Source organism: Struthio camelus, chromosome 8 (genome assembly GCF_040807025.1).
Source record: "Struthio camelus isolate bStrCam1 chromosome 8, bStrCam1.hap1, whole genome shotgun sequence".
In the NCBI taxonomy this organism is placed as follows: Eukaryota; Metazoa; Chordata; class Aves; order Struthioniformes; family Struthionidae; genus Struthio; species Struthio camelus.
In genome coordinates, this window is record NC_090949.1 from 18779484 (window position 1) to 18797101 (window position 17618).

The following is a 17618-nucleotide window of genomic DNA, read 5'->3' on the forward strand; positions in this document are numbered from 1 at the left end:
TTCTTAATAGCCAACTACACGACACCTGTGTGTGAGCATGAAGAGAGAACGAGAAACCTGAAAAAGCAGTGGCAGGCGTTTCGAAAGGCAATAGTTTAACCCCACACATGTTAAAGAGAAGATGCTCATCTTTCTGTGGGAAAACTGTCTATGTGAAAGTTTCCTATTTTAGGAATTACAAGTGAATTATTACATCCATCCTGTTAGTTGTAATTAAAAAATGGTACAAACGTCTACAGATACGTAAGTGATGTTTATATGGTGGTAATAACACTGAGGATCTTGAGGTACATCTACCCTGCACCGCAGAAATAACAAATGTCTGGCAGCAATAAGTCAGCAAAATACATAACTGTGGATCTGTAGAATTGAGTGTTTCAGATAATACCGTTTTCTAGAGGTAAATATCTCTGCTGAAGTAATACCTTCATCTAAGCAGAGGAGTGATTTAAGTACAGTCGTGAATTGTGCTATTCTGAACAAGGCATTAAGTTCTGTCTCATTCTGTTTCATTCTTAGAGGTATACTTTGCATAAACTAGCACTGAAGTCATACCAGTTAAAAAAAAAAAAAAAAAAAAAAGTCCTAAAGCACTAAATAACTATGCTTTATGCAGGCTTATGTGCCACAGGACCTCATCACAATCTTGCATATTGACAGAAATATCATTGTTAGTCCATCAGAAGTTTGAAGAGATTTTCATGTGCCTGCACTCAAACGTGCACCTCAGTGTGGTTTTTAGGAAGCCTAATGTATCAGTCAGATTAAGTACTTTTTTTGCCTTCAGATTGAGTACTTTTTTGCCTATGGCTATTTTACTGGAAAGCCTGGTAACAAATACCTCAGAATAAGCATTTGTGTCAGAAACCGTGTTTTCAGTGCTTCCACACTGGAAAGGGATGAAGTAGGGTTCTACGTTTCTCTTGTTTTATTGATTGTTTATTGCAGCTCTCTCTAGAGGATAGAGGATGAAGCACTTAGGTCCTGCAGTGCCAAACTTTAACCGTTGTGCAGACTGTCTGGAGTTCAGAAAGCTATGTGAGAGTGGGCCACTGTGATTGAATAACACAGTGCGGAAATAGTTAATTCCCACACAACACTTCACTTCCATCAGCTGCACCCTGGCTTGGCTCTGTAACAGTTTTGCAGATCTGTGATGCCTGTGCTGATTTCCTGGTGATTCTTCTATTATAACTACAACTGTACTTAAAGAAGCATGTGTGCAGAGAGAAGTAGTAAGCAGCATTGACAAAAAAGATGCAGATGCTAAAAATAAAATTACTGCATTTATACCGAGTGTTCAAGTGGAAACAGTTATTCAAGCTGACTCCCCATCCTAGCCTAAGTCATTGCTTTCAGAGGCAGACGCTCATCCTACCCCAAGAGCTTGCTTGCTTTTTCCCAGGTTGATTCTCTTGCATCTGGCTGTATTAAAATGCATTTTGTGACCACGTGCTCCTCTGGATTGCTGTGAAACACTGACCTACCCTCCTTACCAGCTCACTGCCCCATGCGCTTGCCAACTACCAGCCACCTTTAGGGATTTCCAGCATTGCTGCTGCTTCTACCCCCTCTCCTCCTCACCTTGAGTTCATCTGCTGCTCCCTCCTTATCTACCAAACTTCTGCCATCATCCTCTGTCTCTTTCCCAAACCCTGGCTGATGCTTTCCTCTTAGGCTTTTGCTGCCAGCGTTCCCATGTGGCATTTGGTGCTGGCACTTCCTCTCCTTCCCTCTGAACAAGTGCTAGTCGGGGACTCCAAGCTGCCAAGTTCAGCAGTTGTCAGATTGCTCGGTGCCATGCTGTACAGTGCTTGTCATGCTGATGTACTTTGTTGGCTGGAAAATGCCTCCCCATTGAGAACTGATGGTCTGGATTAAAAAAAAAAAAACAACCTAAAAACCCCCACCCACCGAAAAGCATTTCTCATCGAGAATTAATCCCTGCAGTCTTGATTCACAGTCAACCAAATTTACTAATGGCTTCCACTTTGAGATTCAGCAGCAAGATGGTTTACAATCCACTTCATGTATGCCCTGCTTATTTTTTCTTCCTAATATAAGGTCTATTTTTAAGAAACGTGTCTGGTAGAAGTGACTCAAGATCTGTAAGGTGAGGTGAGTTTAAACTAGCCCTGCTAGTTTATCGTTTGGTGGCCGCCACCAGCAGCGCTGAGCCAGGGGCTTCAACCCGCTGTCCCCACTCTGTTCCCAGCCTGAAGGTCCGCAGATCCCAGTCATCTCCCACCTCACCCAGTCCTACCCGTCTGCCCCCCTCCTGCATCTGTAGCCTTGTCTTCATCTCTCTGACCACTGAAGAAGCTATCAATAGACAACAAAGTGGCCCAGATATCTCAAAAGATTTCACCGCTTAAAATTGAGGCCAGAGCAAACGGCCTGGTTTTAGTCCCTCTCTTCCTTTAGAGTGCCTGGCCTCAACATACTTAATCATTTTGAAAACTAAGTCTAAAGGTTAAGCCTAGAGGTTATAATGGGTATATGTACAAACAGGACTGAAATCTGGTGGGGAACACTTATGAAAAGCTGACCCAATTCAGCCTAGTATTCTAATTTGGTGTGGTGTAGGCTTATAGTATCAGCAACACCAAGGTAAAGACATTTGGCAGCAGATGTGGAAAAAATGTGCTAACCAACTCCTTTTTCTCTCAGCTCTGGGTAGGGTGGAGATTATTTCAGTCCACTGTATAATTTAAATTAGACAACAGTGTAACGGAAATCCAACAGCACAGATCGCCAAGAATACACACTTATGTTTGGAACTTCAAATGCGTGTTTTACCTGAAAGGGATTTTTTTCTTTTGTGAAACAGTGGGATGTTGGTAATCAATGTCAGTGAAAGGCAGGTTTTGTCCCCGGGCTGTTAGTCTGGGTGCTGGGAGCTGAGATGCTATTTCTGGCTCTGCCACTGACACAGTCCACGTGCCTGGCTGAGTCACTCCGCTACCCTTTCACTTTCCTTTTCTGTGAAAAGCTTTGAAATTGATGCTGAAACTACTAACTGATAATCTTTTTACATAAGTCCGCAAGTGGTGAAAAGCTCCCCTCAATACATGCAAACGTGCCATAAGAAGACAATCATCTTGTTCAAAAAATTAGCAAAAAAAAAAAAAAATCTTGTATTAATCATTTGTCAATCGGATCCATCTTCAGTGGTAATCTTGGTAAAAGCTGATTTTTGTTTTGTTTTTGGTTTTTTTTTGGAAGGTAGACAGTTTCTTACAGCTGTTAACTAAAAGCAGGAATGCATGTCTTCTTTCAGTAATAAAATCTTCCTTGAGGTTGCGTTATGAAAGATGATGGCTTTTGTAGGGCATAGCTGGTAGAGACACAGCATCTGTTATTTGGGGATTCTTATACAGTAGGAAATTCTGAATAAAGCTGTTACTTCTTCTCACCATGTTAGTTTTAAAATAAATGCTGTACGTCTACTAAAGCAAAACAGATTTGAGCATTCATAAAACCTAAACCTATAGCAAACAGACCTTAGTAGGTTTTTTTTTTTTTCCTGTCCAATCTGTGAAGAAAAGTGAAAATGTAAACTTTTAGGGTTTTTTTGCAAAATATGCTAAAATGTCTAGAAATCAGTTGATCAAAATGAAATTTAACTCATCCTAAAATGAAAAGTCACTTTAAACTGTTTGTTTGTTTTTTTGTTTAGAAATGTTGTCGGTATGTTTCACGTCAATCTAGATACTTTTTCAAGTTGAGAAATTAATCAAAACCAACCTTTTCCTGCAGAGGTTTCATTTTCAACCAAGTAGGCCTCTTCTGAATAAAGAAATTGCATAAAAATTCTTAATCAGCTCTGCACAGGAGCACTGCTTTAGCTGCTGGGTGATTCATATCTGTTTTAGAAACAAGTTTCATAAGCATTTTTAGCTGCTGTAGGAAGACCCATTAGATGAGTGCTCTTTTTGATGCCCAGCTAGTCATACAACACTGTCCTGAAGGCTGACAGTCCTCTCCCAGCCTCTGGGGCGCCCCAGCGGTAAGCTGTCCCCAACAAACTAGACAGAACAGTCCCTGGTGAGGGACAGCCGAGTCGTCGTCCGTCCTTGGTCATGGTGCAGGGCCCCCTCGCACCTCCCAGTGAGCCCCGGCGCTGGGTCCCACCAGCAGGGTCCCAGTGGCCGTGCGAGGTGCCCGTGGGTGGCCACGAGGGCAGGGAGCCAGGCTGCGGCAAGGAGTCCCAAGGGCTCCTCCTGCCCAAACCCTGCCGCTGGGTGGGAGCCTCGCAGGCCGGGGCCCGGAGCACAAAGCAGGGGAATAGATGGGGTTGGAATTACTGAGCAGAGGAAGTGGGAAACACAGATGCGGCTCAGGGATGGGAAGGGGAAGAGTAGCCAAGGTTTGGAAGAGACAGGAGCAAAGTACAGAGAGGAAGCAGGGTGGGGTGACCAGGGAGGTGAGAACGTGGCTTTGAAAGTTGCAACACTTAGCTGTGAGTTTTTAATAAAAGGCTTTCAGTTGCACTAGCTATAGGGAGAAACCTGACAAGGTAAAAATATCTGTGAAATACTGAAAGCGATACTTCTAAAAGATGATGGCTCTTGGAAATTGCATGTCTGTCTGTGCTAGCTCTCAGGCTGTAAGGGAGAAGCTACTCCTGGGCTGGCCTGTAGGGAACTTCCTTCCTCCAATCTGTGAAGGAAACAGGGATGTAAAGATAGATATCTATTCTGTTGCCGTTCCTCCCACCCCAACGCACACTTCTTAGTACTGGTGGCTTTATCAGCTTTGCTTCAGGCGCCATCGCTCTTGAATACAAGGTTATTGGCTAGAGATGAACTAGGAAGAAATGCAGCTTTTGACTCAAACCCCTTAAAATATAAATGATGTAACCCGGAATCCAGTATTACTCTTAAACAGATCTTTAGAGAAGATCAGTGTTCAAGTACCAAAACTGGAGGTCAATGTTTTATCTTTGAATCACCAGATAAGAATAAGGATGTTTCTTTCAGTGAAACCTGCATGACAGTATCGTCTTGCAGTTGCATGTTGGCAGAGAGCCTTCAAGGCTGCTAAGGAGGCATATTTGTAGCTATGCTTTTAAATTTTAGTTATTCTGATTTTTTGTTCCTGTATGTGAAGACAAAGTATGAGCTGTAAAGATGAGGTGAAAGCATCCTGCAAAGTGTGTTTGAGTCTGCACTGGAAAAGGACAACAGATGAATTAAGAAACCAGCTGGCTGGTGTTACGTATCTTTTCAGCAGGAAAATGACTGCCCCCACTGCTTCTACATGTCATTCTTTGCATGGCAGTATCATGGGCCCTTTTAGATAACTCACAGCATTACTGCCAAGCTGAGTTACTAATATTTGGCGCTTTAATGTCAGAACTTTATGGTCCCAATCTTGTCCCCCGCAGTTGGGGGGGGGGGTCTTGCAGCACAGACCTACAGATGAAAGAGCTGTGGGTGCTGGGATAGCCCTTCCGTGAAGCAGTGGACAAAGTTACCTCAAGGCCCTGTGCTCAAATGCCTGCCTATAAAATAGGGACACTACCAACTCCTGCTTCGGAGGGTTTAGTGAGCGGCAGGCTGCCGCGGTGCTGCTGGGCAGTCAGAGTGAAGACGGAGGCGCGACGCAGCCGCGCGGCAGCGGTGCTGGCAACGCGCGGGGCTCCGAGGCGCACAAACCCCGCCTGCCCGGGGGAGACATCCAGCTTACGCTACTGGGAAGCTTCTGGGCAAATACGGAGACCCACGCTGGTCCCATAGCAAGGCTCAATTCAGTTCAAAGAGATGAATTTAACCTTAAGCAAATACAGAGAGTCGCTCAAATTCATCTCTTCTTTCAGAGGGCAGCCTCTGCTTACACATACAGTAAACAAGCATAAAAAAATAGAATATTAAATGTCATGTGGTTTCTTAAGCGCGAATGCCTGCACCAAGTTGAACATGTTTCAGATTCATTCTTTGGAAACAATTTGTGTGATTTCTTCTGTTTTTCTTCAAGCGTGATTCTGTTTTTCTCCAGCACTGCTTGCTGCTTGGGGTGTGTGGTTTGACACTAAGCTTGCCAGTTTAGCATTTTGAGATTGTGAGTTTTTGAAGAGGGCACATCTGTGGTTATAGAAGAAAAACAAGAAGCATCAGATGTTCAGTGTACAAAAAAGCAGAGCTTGGGAGGATCTTAAAAATGAATAGTTAGCAGAGATGACATGTATTTGACCCAGAGCTGTTGAAGGCCAAAGTATCTGTGAAGTTATTTTCAAAGTTTTCAAATGCCCTTTGGAAAAATAATAAGAACCTCTTTAACTACACTTCTACTTGTGAAACTTCATAATAAGCCAAGGATCTTAAGGAGCAAAAACATCTATTTTTGCCTTTTTTTTTTTTTTTTTTAATTTAGTGACAGCCTGCAGTTCAGAACTTGAAGTTGCCATAGAAGAATGAACTGAAATAAGCTTTTAAGTGAAGGGCACCTCTTCACAAATAAGAGATCAAGATCCCTAAATGAGGTATATAATTATTAGGATAAAGTTTGTGTTTATTTGTTTCAATATGAACTTTGTCATTTTTCTTTGAGCAGTAAAACTACTGTCCTTTACAGAACAGAAGAGAACATAGGGACTACAGCTTCCATCTTCGTATTACTCCTTTAAACTATTCTGATGCTGCAGTGAGAGCCTAGGAACAATTAAGATGGATGGACATTTGGCCAGTTTGTGTGTGTAAGTATTCAACCAAGAAGGATTCATGTAAGAAAGACTGCAGGAGGTATATATGCTCAGGCAGCTTTGTGTGTGAGGGAACTATGTGTGAAAAGCCTCAAAAAAAAAAAAAGTTTACAGCTAGCTGTTAACATACAATGATTAGTTTTAGCTTAATCAACTGCATTGTTATCAGAAGGCCTTAATTTCATAATTTTAAACTTATTTTTTTAAATCTTTTTTCTCTCCTTTGCATTGATAGGAATTTGCCCTCCTTCTCCTGGCTGTGCAGGGAAATATGTTACACAAATAAGACTCTGCTTGTACTGTCACAGGGGAGTATTTTTAAGGTATTACATGGTAGCTCCTGCTTCCAGACCATATCATCAATTTGAAACATGCAGGTTTCTCCCACCAGAACTGTAGATATTCTTAAGTTTTTTTTCTAAAACAGAATTTCTAAATTATATTTTATCACATTAACTACCAGACAGAGTAAGATACCTATACTCTGAGCAACAGCCAGCCTTGCTGAATCAGTACTAGCCACAGATTTGCAGCCATTTATTCTATTTGTTAAATTAACAAATCACAAATGTCTGCAACAGGCTGTCCTCTGATGGTGGATAGCGCCTGCAATACTGAGATGTTTACGGAAAATCCTGCTCAGTGGCAAATCCTGATTAGGAAACGTTATCATTTTTTGCATAATAGGTGAGATAGACATGCCTAACATATGGTTGCTATAAAATACCTTAGATGAGTCAGATCTTAGCTGGCAGCTGTAAGCAGAGTTGTTCTGGCTTCTTAGATAATACTATTTTTTTTTCTTTTACTACTATACTGTTTAATTATATTAATCTGATTTGTAGACACTCCCATTTCAGTAGAACAAAAAGGCAAGATTTATGATGTAAATCCTGATCTAAGTGTTTGCAGCTGGTTAAAGCTGCATACAAAGTCATCCAGACTCTCTGTAGTGATGATTAATTCTAACCACATTGTAGGACTCTCCATGAAATTGCTGCTGTCCCACTCAGAGTGTTCAGTTCAGTTACATACCCTATGAAATTTAAGAGGCTAAAAAGTGTCAGCAATGACACTTACTTGATGTGGTTTGTAATGTTACCAATCAATAATCCTGCCTACCCTGTTCTCTGATCTGCGGGTGCAGCTCCTGCAGGTAATCACAGCTTGCCAACATTTACCAAAGATATTGCCTTTAAAGTGTAGGCTACCAAAAGATTCTGGAGGACAGACTTTGAAGTAGGGAGTTCTCAAACTGGTGAGCTGTGACTGCCTTATTATCACCACTGTCAGCTCTGTGCTGTCCTTGGAAAGGCATCTGGTTAGGGAGCTGTTCTCTGGGAGTAACCATAGGACAGAATGGTAAAACCCATAGGTGGAAATCTCAGCTGCAACAGGGAGTCACACGTATTGCATTATTCTGGTCAGTAATGCCTTCCTAAGTAGGACTTAAGGACTTAAGCTGGCAAATTCAACCAGGGTGGCAAAATCAGTGGGAGGATAAACATGGCTCTCAGCTCTTAGAAACGGTGGTCAGAAAGTTGGTGGCCTCTGTTCCTGGTGTTTCCAGACCCGTCACAACTGTTAACGCTGCCCCAAACTTGGTTCGGTATTGAGGAGGCTTTCAGAAAACACTGAGGAGGACACCCAAAGGGTATCACATTAGTATTGCCCATTTACCAGGATATGGACAGTTTAAAAAGGCTTGTACTAGTTTCATGCTTTTCTTCTTGCTGATTCTTGCTACTTTGGGCTAGTTATATCTATTTTTTCAAAACTCCAGTTTGCTGTTGCTCCCTGTTCTATAGCTGCACGCAGCCAAGGAGGGGAGGTGACTAACACTAATCACCTGTGTCAGATCAGTTATTGAGGCAATGCATGCTTTCACTTGCTTTTTGAAACCAGTGCTCAAACGACAGCTACTGGAAGGCAGAGGTTTCCAGCTCTCTTCCCCCCACCCCCAAACCTTGGCTAGCACCACAAACATCACAGTTCACCTCTGAGAGGTTCGTCCAGGCAGCCCAGCTCCCGAAATGCTGTCTGAAGCCTGTGCGCAAAAGTGGCTCTAAGGGGAAACATCACAAGTAGGGGGGAAAGCTCTAGCAATATTACTTTCTGTCTTTGCTAATGGAAGGCACACCTACTTCCTCTGACTCTGATCAGAGGAGGACGGGTTGTCAGGTGGTAGAGACATGCAATGGAGAAACACAGAGGGTTTTACAAGTGCCTAGCCCTGCCTTATATACCACCTGCCACTTATGGAAACTTAAGACTTGCCAACAGGAGACTCATTCTGTGTTTTCAATATTTAATGACCACTGGAAATGACAGTTCACCATTACATGTTACCCCAGTGAGACCAAGCTAAACTCCACCCACAGTACTGGATGCTCTTAAGCCACTGCAGAAACAAACAGTAAGTATGGAAAGCCTATAGGCAAATCCTAGGACTAGAGTGTAACCTCCTGAAAGTACTTTCAATACTGGCATTAATTTATTCCCAAATACTCCCATTCATGTCAGTTCTTTTGGTTATAACTCTTGCAGGTTAAGAAAAAAATTCAATGCTGTGAAACAGTTGTAAACTGGAAAAGCAGCCATCAAAATAAAAGAATGATAAGATTAGACAGCTTAGAAGTTTCCTGCTCTGCGGGGGCAGGCCGCGTCGAGTTTTGTGCCATGCTTTATTACCAAATATTTTGTCTAGGGATAGCCAGTCTACTATGGGCAAAGCTCTCTGCTGATTTATATCTGCTCTAGTTCTGCCACCAGGGAAGAAGAGGGGAGGCATTAACACCACCCACTTCATACAGTTATCCAAAGTATGATTTGGAGAACCTAAGCTTAAGGACCTCAGTTCCCTCTGACGCAGAGACAGGCAGGTAGCTAAGGTTGGATACCTAAATTTGGAAGATAGGAACAGTAGCTTCCACTTCTCTCTTCCTTTTTCTTCTCCCTTGTGTGGGTCAGTTCTTTTTGATTCAGGTGTTAAAGGTCAGCTGAGACATAATGTCCAGCCGTACTGCCTCATCCTCGCTTGCATTTTGTAGAGTCCAGATTCCTTCAAGCTAGGGCGAGAAGGGTAGGACACACAGATTCAGCAAAAAGATCTGCAGGACAGTCTTGTTAGCTCAGCAGGCTTGGTCAATGGGCACAAGGAAGGCGTGGCAGTAGTGAAGGGCTTTGTGCTAGAAGATGTAGTACAGAGCACAGTATTTACACTGACAGTATTTACAGGGGCTTGAACTCAACTTTGGTGTGAAAAATAGACATGCAAGCTTTTCCTTCACCCTCTCTGGCCAGCACAAAGCCTGCTTTGAATAACTCAGGAACTGTTGGCTTTCCCTGTAAATGTGCTTTTATTAACATTGTTCTCTTTCTGAGCTGACTTCATTGTATCTACAGAAAACCCTGTAAGAAATCCGTATCTGTACCATGCAGGTGTATCACACACACTACTCTTTTAATGCTGAGAAGCTGCAGCAGCATGAAGCAGGCTTTGCTTTAAGCTTTAAACAAAGCATTCTTCTGTTCTTTACCCATTATATATGTTGAGAAAAAACAACACAGAAGAGGTTGATTTTTTCGGCTATTACAACAAACTATATCATACTATATTTGCCTTGATACAGGCTCCCTGCCAGACACGCTTGGATGCTTCACGTGGTCACTGCAATAGGCTACACTTTTATGATCCTTTCAATCTAAGTAAGGTGTGATGGCTTTGCCAAGTCCTTGCCCCTTCCACGGTGCTGTTCACAAGGGGCTTATTCCCAGCTGCTCTAAGCCCCAGAGCAGTAATGGCCCACGCTCCTGCAGCTTACCAGCAAGACACTGAAATGCAGCACATGTGAGATAAGGCTCAAACCCACCACTGAGCCGGGTGTCACCTGTTCTCACCCACTAAGCTAACATAGGAAGGAAAAACAGTAAGCACAGCAGCAAGGCCATGAGGAAACAATCTGCCTGCAAACATTAACCAAAATGAAAAAAAATACATAAATTGTGGGCCGAGAGAGATTAAAGTCGTCTGTTAAAGGACAGACAGTTGTGACAGAAAGTAAGTTTTAAGTTCATATATTAGGGCTAGATTTGAAAATTTCTACCCAGTTAAGCTGTTAGAAAACATGCTTATAAGAAAACTGGATGAATGAACTTGTCTTCTGATGCTCGAGCTGTGTTTTTTGCAGAACAGGTTAAGGCTGGTAGTACAAAAGATCCTTTTTAGATGAGTCTATAGCCTTTCTACTGTCGCAAAGTAATGGGTATACGTACACTTTCTGCATTTACTGACACATATTTTAATCAAGTCTAAGGGAGATGGAATCATTACAGGTAAGTGAAGAATCAGGGAATTTCCAGCATATTATAAAAGTCTTTCTTCTGGACTGATGAAAAAGGTCATGGAAGAAGAAAGGTTATTCTTTTTCCCCTCAGGGCAAGGAAAAAAAGTGAGCTTATATAAGCACAGCAGCCAAGGAGGAGAGGCAAAAATCATGGAAATTTACTTTTTTTTGGAGCTGCTTAAGGCAGGCAGTGAAAGCAGCTACAGTGAACCCCAATAAAGAGGTCTTTGGGCCTGCGACCTGTTCACTCGTATTACAAGTTCAGATGTTTCCAACACAGTAAATGCTGAAGAACAAGCCTAAAAATAACTAACAAAATCACACCGCTAAGCTGACAGGAAATGTAAAAACTTCAAATGAGAGCCATCGAAGCTGAAGAAACACAGTCATATTCCTAGTATGATGTATGCTTGTAATTCCTTCTAAGTGTAGTCACTAGCAGCATTGTCATGGGGTAGTTGCAATCTTTATGTCCCAAGGTAAACTGATGCATGGAACAGAACAGTGGCTTACTCAGAATCTACAGCAGAGTAATAAATAAAAAAAATTGTGATATATTCAATCTCCTAAATCAGCAGCAGATACAAATTCAAGATGTATGTTTTGCTCAGGGATCTTACCCATTACTCAGTCTTCTATAAGCTCATATTTTGGTGAGGTCTTGTCCCTTCTTTGCATATGTAGCTAGAAACAAGTTTTCCATCACGGTACAAAATAATGTATCTTCTATCTAGATTACATCATGCATTCTTATGAATTTGACATCAGACACACACCAACTGTGATGGGTATTTTTTTCCCCTATTGCGTACTTAGAAAAAGATACGGCTTTAACACTGCATTAAAGGTCCTCCTCATTCTAAATGACTGCTTTTACAGGTTAAGCTGAACATAACTTCCCATTACAAGGTAAGTTTTGAGAAGCCATGCATCACCCGAATAAGCTCTACTGCACAATGGAGCTTCCAGAGACAAAGCTGCACAGACTTATGTGTAGGGAAATCAACACAGTTATCTCTTGATTATCATGAAGGAACTACCCAGCAGTAAACTAATTATGTGCAGAGTTCCCTTTTGGTATCCAATTACAGAAACAAGACAAAAGAAAAAATTCTTTGTTTCTAAGTGGAGCTGCTATGCAGCAGTCCTGGTAAGCGTTGCTTCAGTCTTAACTAGCGTTAGCATTTACTGCAAACCAAGCACTGTCAGTTACAACTTTCTTTTTAAGTCTGCCAAAGGACAGTGTGCTATGAACTGAGAACTATACAATACACCATCTGACGACACCACTAAGAATTACAAGTGGATTAATTTTAAATTGCATTTTATACTTATTTAGTAATAGGGACAAGTGAAAACATTCTCAATCTAAACAAAACAATTATTTTAAATGAAATGACTACCAAAAGCCAAAAATCAAGTCTTTTGTTATTAAAAAACTATTTTAAGCATTCTCTACTTGTTAGTACTTTGGGCTTTAAAAATAAGTTTTACACAAGCTCAAAAGACCAGCCTTTTTCTTAGAAGTAACACGTTAACAGGCTCCAGACATCTTTGGATACAGACTTCATCGTTCTTAGAGAATACAGTTTCATGCACTGAGTCAACAGGAAAGATGCCAGCAGCAGTTAGTCCTCCGTGCTGACATTCATTCTTCCTTTCTTTCCCCGATGCCTGTAGGAAAATTGGCTGAAAATTTGCAAAGCAAAGAAAAAAAAAAAATCCAAGTCCCCTTCTACTGCTTTTAAACCGGCAGTTTTCAGACCATTCAAATCTTAACCAGTCTTTAGCCATACTTGAACAAGTGCTGTTTTATTCAGCTTCTCTGAAAGATTTCAAGATTCTTATTCATAGGAACGAAATGAAAATGCAAAAGTGCAAGAAATACAATCAATACTTAATTTCATTTTTCATTAAAAAAAAAAGTCCCAACAATTGAAGATATTTTATTGTTCTCCATACCACCGCTTTGGACAGCAGGAGATGTTAAGATGACCATCTTGTTCTGTCGGTAACAAAGGAGTATGATTAGTAATGTTAATAAACTGATTAATTATATACTATAACGTTGTATCCAGTATAAATAAAGCATTTACTCTTGTTTTTTCAGCCTATCCAGAATGCAAAGTGTAATCTCAATATTATGTAAAAAAGTAGTTTCTAACACTTCATTTTATATATCGAAGACTAAACGTAACAACCATTTTAATAAAAAACAAAACTGCTGAGACTTAGTTGTTGTAGCCACACAGTTTTTTTTGTTTTCCTTAAGTTCGAATAGAACTTGAGCAAAAATTCCTCTCAAAATTGCAGTAAACCAACTACATATTATCAAAAGATTAAAGTGATAAGTAACAAGTAGCTGGCATTTACTGTAAGTGACAAAATGACAACACTAATTTCCATGTCATATATATTTCTTCACTTTAAAATGTACTTTACGCATTTTCAGCTCTGGCTGATATGATCTGTAGTTACAGTGCATGCTTACAAACACTGAAAAATAAAATCCTCGTTAACTGGCTTAGTTTCATGAAATGCAAAATTCACATTAAATATGAAAATATTAAATGTTTACATTGACTGACCATTCAGGTAAGTTGTCCTTTCTAAATATTCTCGTTAAACTTTCAAGATCTTCATTTTTGAAATGCAGCTCTTCTAGTAATGTAGACAGGAACTGTGTATACTTTGGGCTCTTCTGAGTATTTTTGAAAACGGGAATAATTGGTGACAATCTGGAAAAGAAAAAAAATCCTATTTGATACAGAAAAGGGAATTTTCAGCATCAGATGTAAAAAGCAAGACATTTTATTAAGATTTAGTGAAAGTAAAGAAAGCTTAATTAGGAAAACTGGGCTAATAGTTTGTGTGCCTCTAATTAGTTGTATATTGGTGTTATACAACACAAACAATTTTCAGAAAAAAAATCTAAAATGTCTGTATAAATACATATAAAAAAAGGAAAGATATCGGTTATTGTCATCTTTACCAAAAAGCTCCTAAACATTCATCTTGTGAAAGCTGTCTAGTTCCTTGAACGCATAAAATAGAATTTATAGGCCTTTTGTATTTTAAAGCAACCAAGAAGAATATTTTAACTACAAATTCATAACAAGGTTCCTTTATAGTTGTTGTACGTAACCGAAAAGACTCGCACACCGTCAGTTTTCATAAAGACATATAGTAGGGTCCTCTTCCTTGCAGGACCCCCTCCCTCCACTGTATCCCAAAAATAGTTATACAGCAAGTTAGTTTTGTTTTAAGCCAAGGTTTCCTCAAACACATGGAAGCTTCTCATAGAGACATTTCAGATGATTATTTACTCCCTTTGATGCACGTAGGCACAGAAAACATTAATAAAACTCAAAAACTGAAGACCAATGTGAATGAGTAATGAGAGCAACGCAATTCCTTAGTTTGCCACTGTGTACTTAGAAACCTTATAAATTACAATTCTTACGCATTATTGTAAAAATATTGCACTTAAGATAGTAATGGCTGAATCTATTTCCTATTCACAAGTATTAAAAACTATCTTTAATTAACAAAACCAAGTATTAGAGCTTACATTGAATGTTAGGTAACTTCAGCATGTTACTGAGCAGATCACGTAATTGAACTCATATCCCAAAGTTTACTTCGTCTCAAACCCTGTAATTTGCACAGATAAATAGTGTCATTGACACAGTCTGGGAAATAGATTTATTTTAGAGTATGTGTGTGAAATGATGTACTTTTAATAAGAAGCTCAAGGTAGTCTACAGCTTCCTAAAAATTTCACAGCTCCCACGGCCTTTAACCAAGCAACAACCGCGATCACCCTCCTTGCAGCCATTGCTATTAAGAGCATCTCAATTTGGAAAAAGCTGCGTATTAAAGGTTCTTGTAAATGAATACAAATAGTGGTAGAATACCAGCAAAGGATCTCACAAGACACAGCAAATACTGTTCCTTAATACAAAAGTAAGTTTTTTGAGAAAAAAAAAATCTTGATCAAAAGACTTCTAAGAAGTTAAATCATTTTCCATTTCTTTTTGTATTCCCTTTCAATACAAACAGTTAGCTAAATATGTGATGTGGTACACACTGACACGAGGTGCGAAGGGCTTTAAGAGAGGCCCCAAGTAAGGGCCGGGCCTGGCCTGAGGCCCACGCCTGCCACAGCAGCTCTCTCCCACCGGAGCAGTAGACGCAGGTGGATTTGTGTTTTTCGGCCTGAGACCGCTAGCTTTTGTTTCGTACTTCACGACAGCCAGGCCGGAGCCGTTTCCTTCATGGCAAGTAGCGCAAGAGCTGCTATTTCACCTGGTAAAAGAGAGTGCCTCCAGCGGGGGCTGCCACGCCGCGCCGGAGGTGGGTTCGGGCGGGAAGCCGGAGCAGCAGCAGGGGAGCAGCGCGCGGGCTGGCGGCAGATCAGCTACGCCAGAGGTTCCTCTGGAGACGAGCGTGGTGGGGGAAAGATGGGCAGATGCACTGTTGCTACTCTTCAAGACACCCTTATCGGGATTAGAGAGGTCATGTATGAAAAGCAACTGGTGGCACGAGCAGTCATCACTTCCTGAGTGCTGCTGCCAGGAGGCTGTAATACTGCAAAACGCTATCCCTGCAATGTAGATTTACATGCGTTATTTTACCCGAATCTTCTTCCTCCTGCCTTTGCTTTACCAAGTAATAAAGATGCTGTCTTTTTTAAAGGAGCAGAAAACTTGTGCGCAGTTGTAAATACAGTTTACTAAAACTAAAATCCTTATGCCACGAGGCTCACATGTTAAGCAGTCTTTTTTTTTTAAATATATTTTTAGAACTGCAGTTTGTGAAATTATATATTTTCATAAACTACAAATATGTCCCAACAGGCCCTGTTTAAGACGCTGTTTAAGGAGTAGCTATTATAGACCCTACTAAGAAAGAAAAGGGTATTGCTATTGTCACAGACGCTGCCAGGCACTAACGCTGAAGAACAAACTTAAGAAAACAAATGAACAAAAATCCCCTGAAGTTTTAGCTCTGGATCAATATTTTTGCTCACCAAACTTTGTTTAAAAATTAGTCAACCTGCTAATTATCTGATAAGCAGAAGAAAGAATTAAATGTAATTTCAAAGAGAGATATGTTAGTTTCCAGTAATTTTTTGAAAATTGCCTCTAGACGGGACAGTGTATTAAACATTTATGAATGTATGTAAAAACACTTTAATAAACTGCATCCTTTTGGCATTTAAATGATGCTTTAACTTGTAATTTGAGAAGTGGTTGCCCACAGGTACTTTTCTACTTTTAAATGGCTGCTTGAACAGAAGCAGGAGCTCCTGTCTGCATTGGGAGCAAGCACGAGTTGCTAGTCTATGCTCAGCAAAATGTTTCGTGCCCTCTCTAACGCTGGTCCAAGGTGCGTTTGAGGTACTGCACTAGGCAGAGCTGTGTCAGGCAAGATGCAGTACGCTACCGATGCATTAGGGGCTGTGCTCCCATCCTTGCATGAGGTGCTAATTCTAACTGAAGTAAACCAACTGAAGTAAGCCATAATTGTATGCAAATAAGCCAGAACAATATTTGGAAACGCTATCTTAATATCACTGAAGGCTGCAATGACCCTAGCTCTGAAGAAACTACTGCGACTAATTCAACTTAATTACAGACAGGATTTCAATTCAAGGATCATGGAATTGCCACAAAATTCTGCAGCACCTTTAAAAAGAAAAGGCTGAATGTAAACAGGAAATAGGATACTTGGGACAGGAGCAATAATAACTGGTTACTGCAAGAATGAAAAAATATATAAATTCTGCTTTCTGGTTACTTACTTTCACATGTCGCAAAATTAATGGGGAGAAAATTTTCAAGGACAGACTTAAATAAGAAAAGGTAAAGGACTAAGTGATTTAAAAACATTGTCACCTACAGAAGCACTCAAACATAAATGTTACTGTCCAAACTTATACACCCATGCTTCAAAGGGTTGCCCTCAGCACACCGTTAAAAGGAAACTTTCATGCTCAGTTCATGGAAAAGTAGTACAGCATAATCAGACTTCATGAAACAGTGTCGTTTCCTGCACACCCACTTATAGCATATGGTAAACAGGTCTTTGTAAAGTTTAAAAAGTGTTAAAAAATGTCAAACTGTATCTGAGTGATAAAACTCTCATTTGCTGACTATTCCACATATGCTACATGTAAAAAAACAAACAAAAAAGAAAATAACGGAAAGACCAATGAACTATTGCCAAGCTATTAATTGACATCTGGCTATCATAAAATGTTCACATAGTTTCAATGCTTAAACTCAAGACCCAAGCTTTCTATGAATTAGTCTCTTTACAAAAGCATTTGACAAGTGTAGTTAGAAGTCTGACCTAAATTAAAACATTTTAAAAAGTAACATTATATGGAATATATTTCATAAACTGATACGGTGTTGCGTGCAGTCTGTTCTCAGACCTACGTATACCTTAACCAGACAGCAGAATACATTCAGAAAAGATTATGGTGATGTTTTTATGTAGTTAAAAGCACTAATCAGCACTTCCTATCCAAAGACGTGAACAGGCATCCTAAAACAATTAAT

The 17618-nt window shown here is 40.4% G+C and overlaps 1 protein-coding gene across 3 annotated transcripts in view; it reads right to left on the bottom strand.

The window, feature by feature from the left end:
- Positions 1-12356: 12356 nt before the first annotated feature.
- The window catches only part of RPAP2 (RNA polymerase II associated protein 2), a 44660-nt gene continuing 39398 nt past the window's right edge, over positions 12357-17618 (bottom strand). For 2 of the 3 annotated variants that reach the window (XM_068952491.1, XM_068952490.1), the window contains exons 12-13: positions 13638-13787; positions 12357-13054 (exon numbers count right to left, since the gene is read on the bottom strand). In XM_068952491.1, the coding sequence (XP_068808592.1) occupies position 13054; positions 13638-13787 (151 nt within the window). In that variant the 3' untranslated portion in view covers positions 12357-13053. Of the gene's footprint in view, positions 13055-13637; positions 13788-14620; positions 14704-15357; positions 15656-17618 lie in introns of all 3 variants that reach the window. The other variant, XR_011142535.1, reaches the window with a different exon arrangement.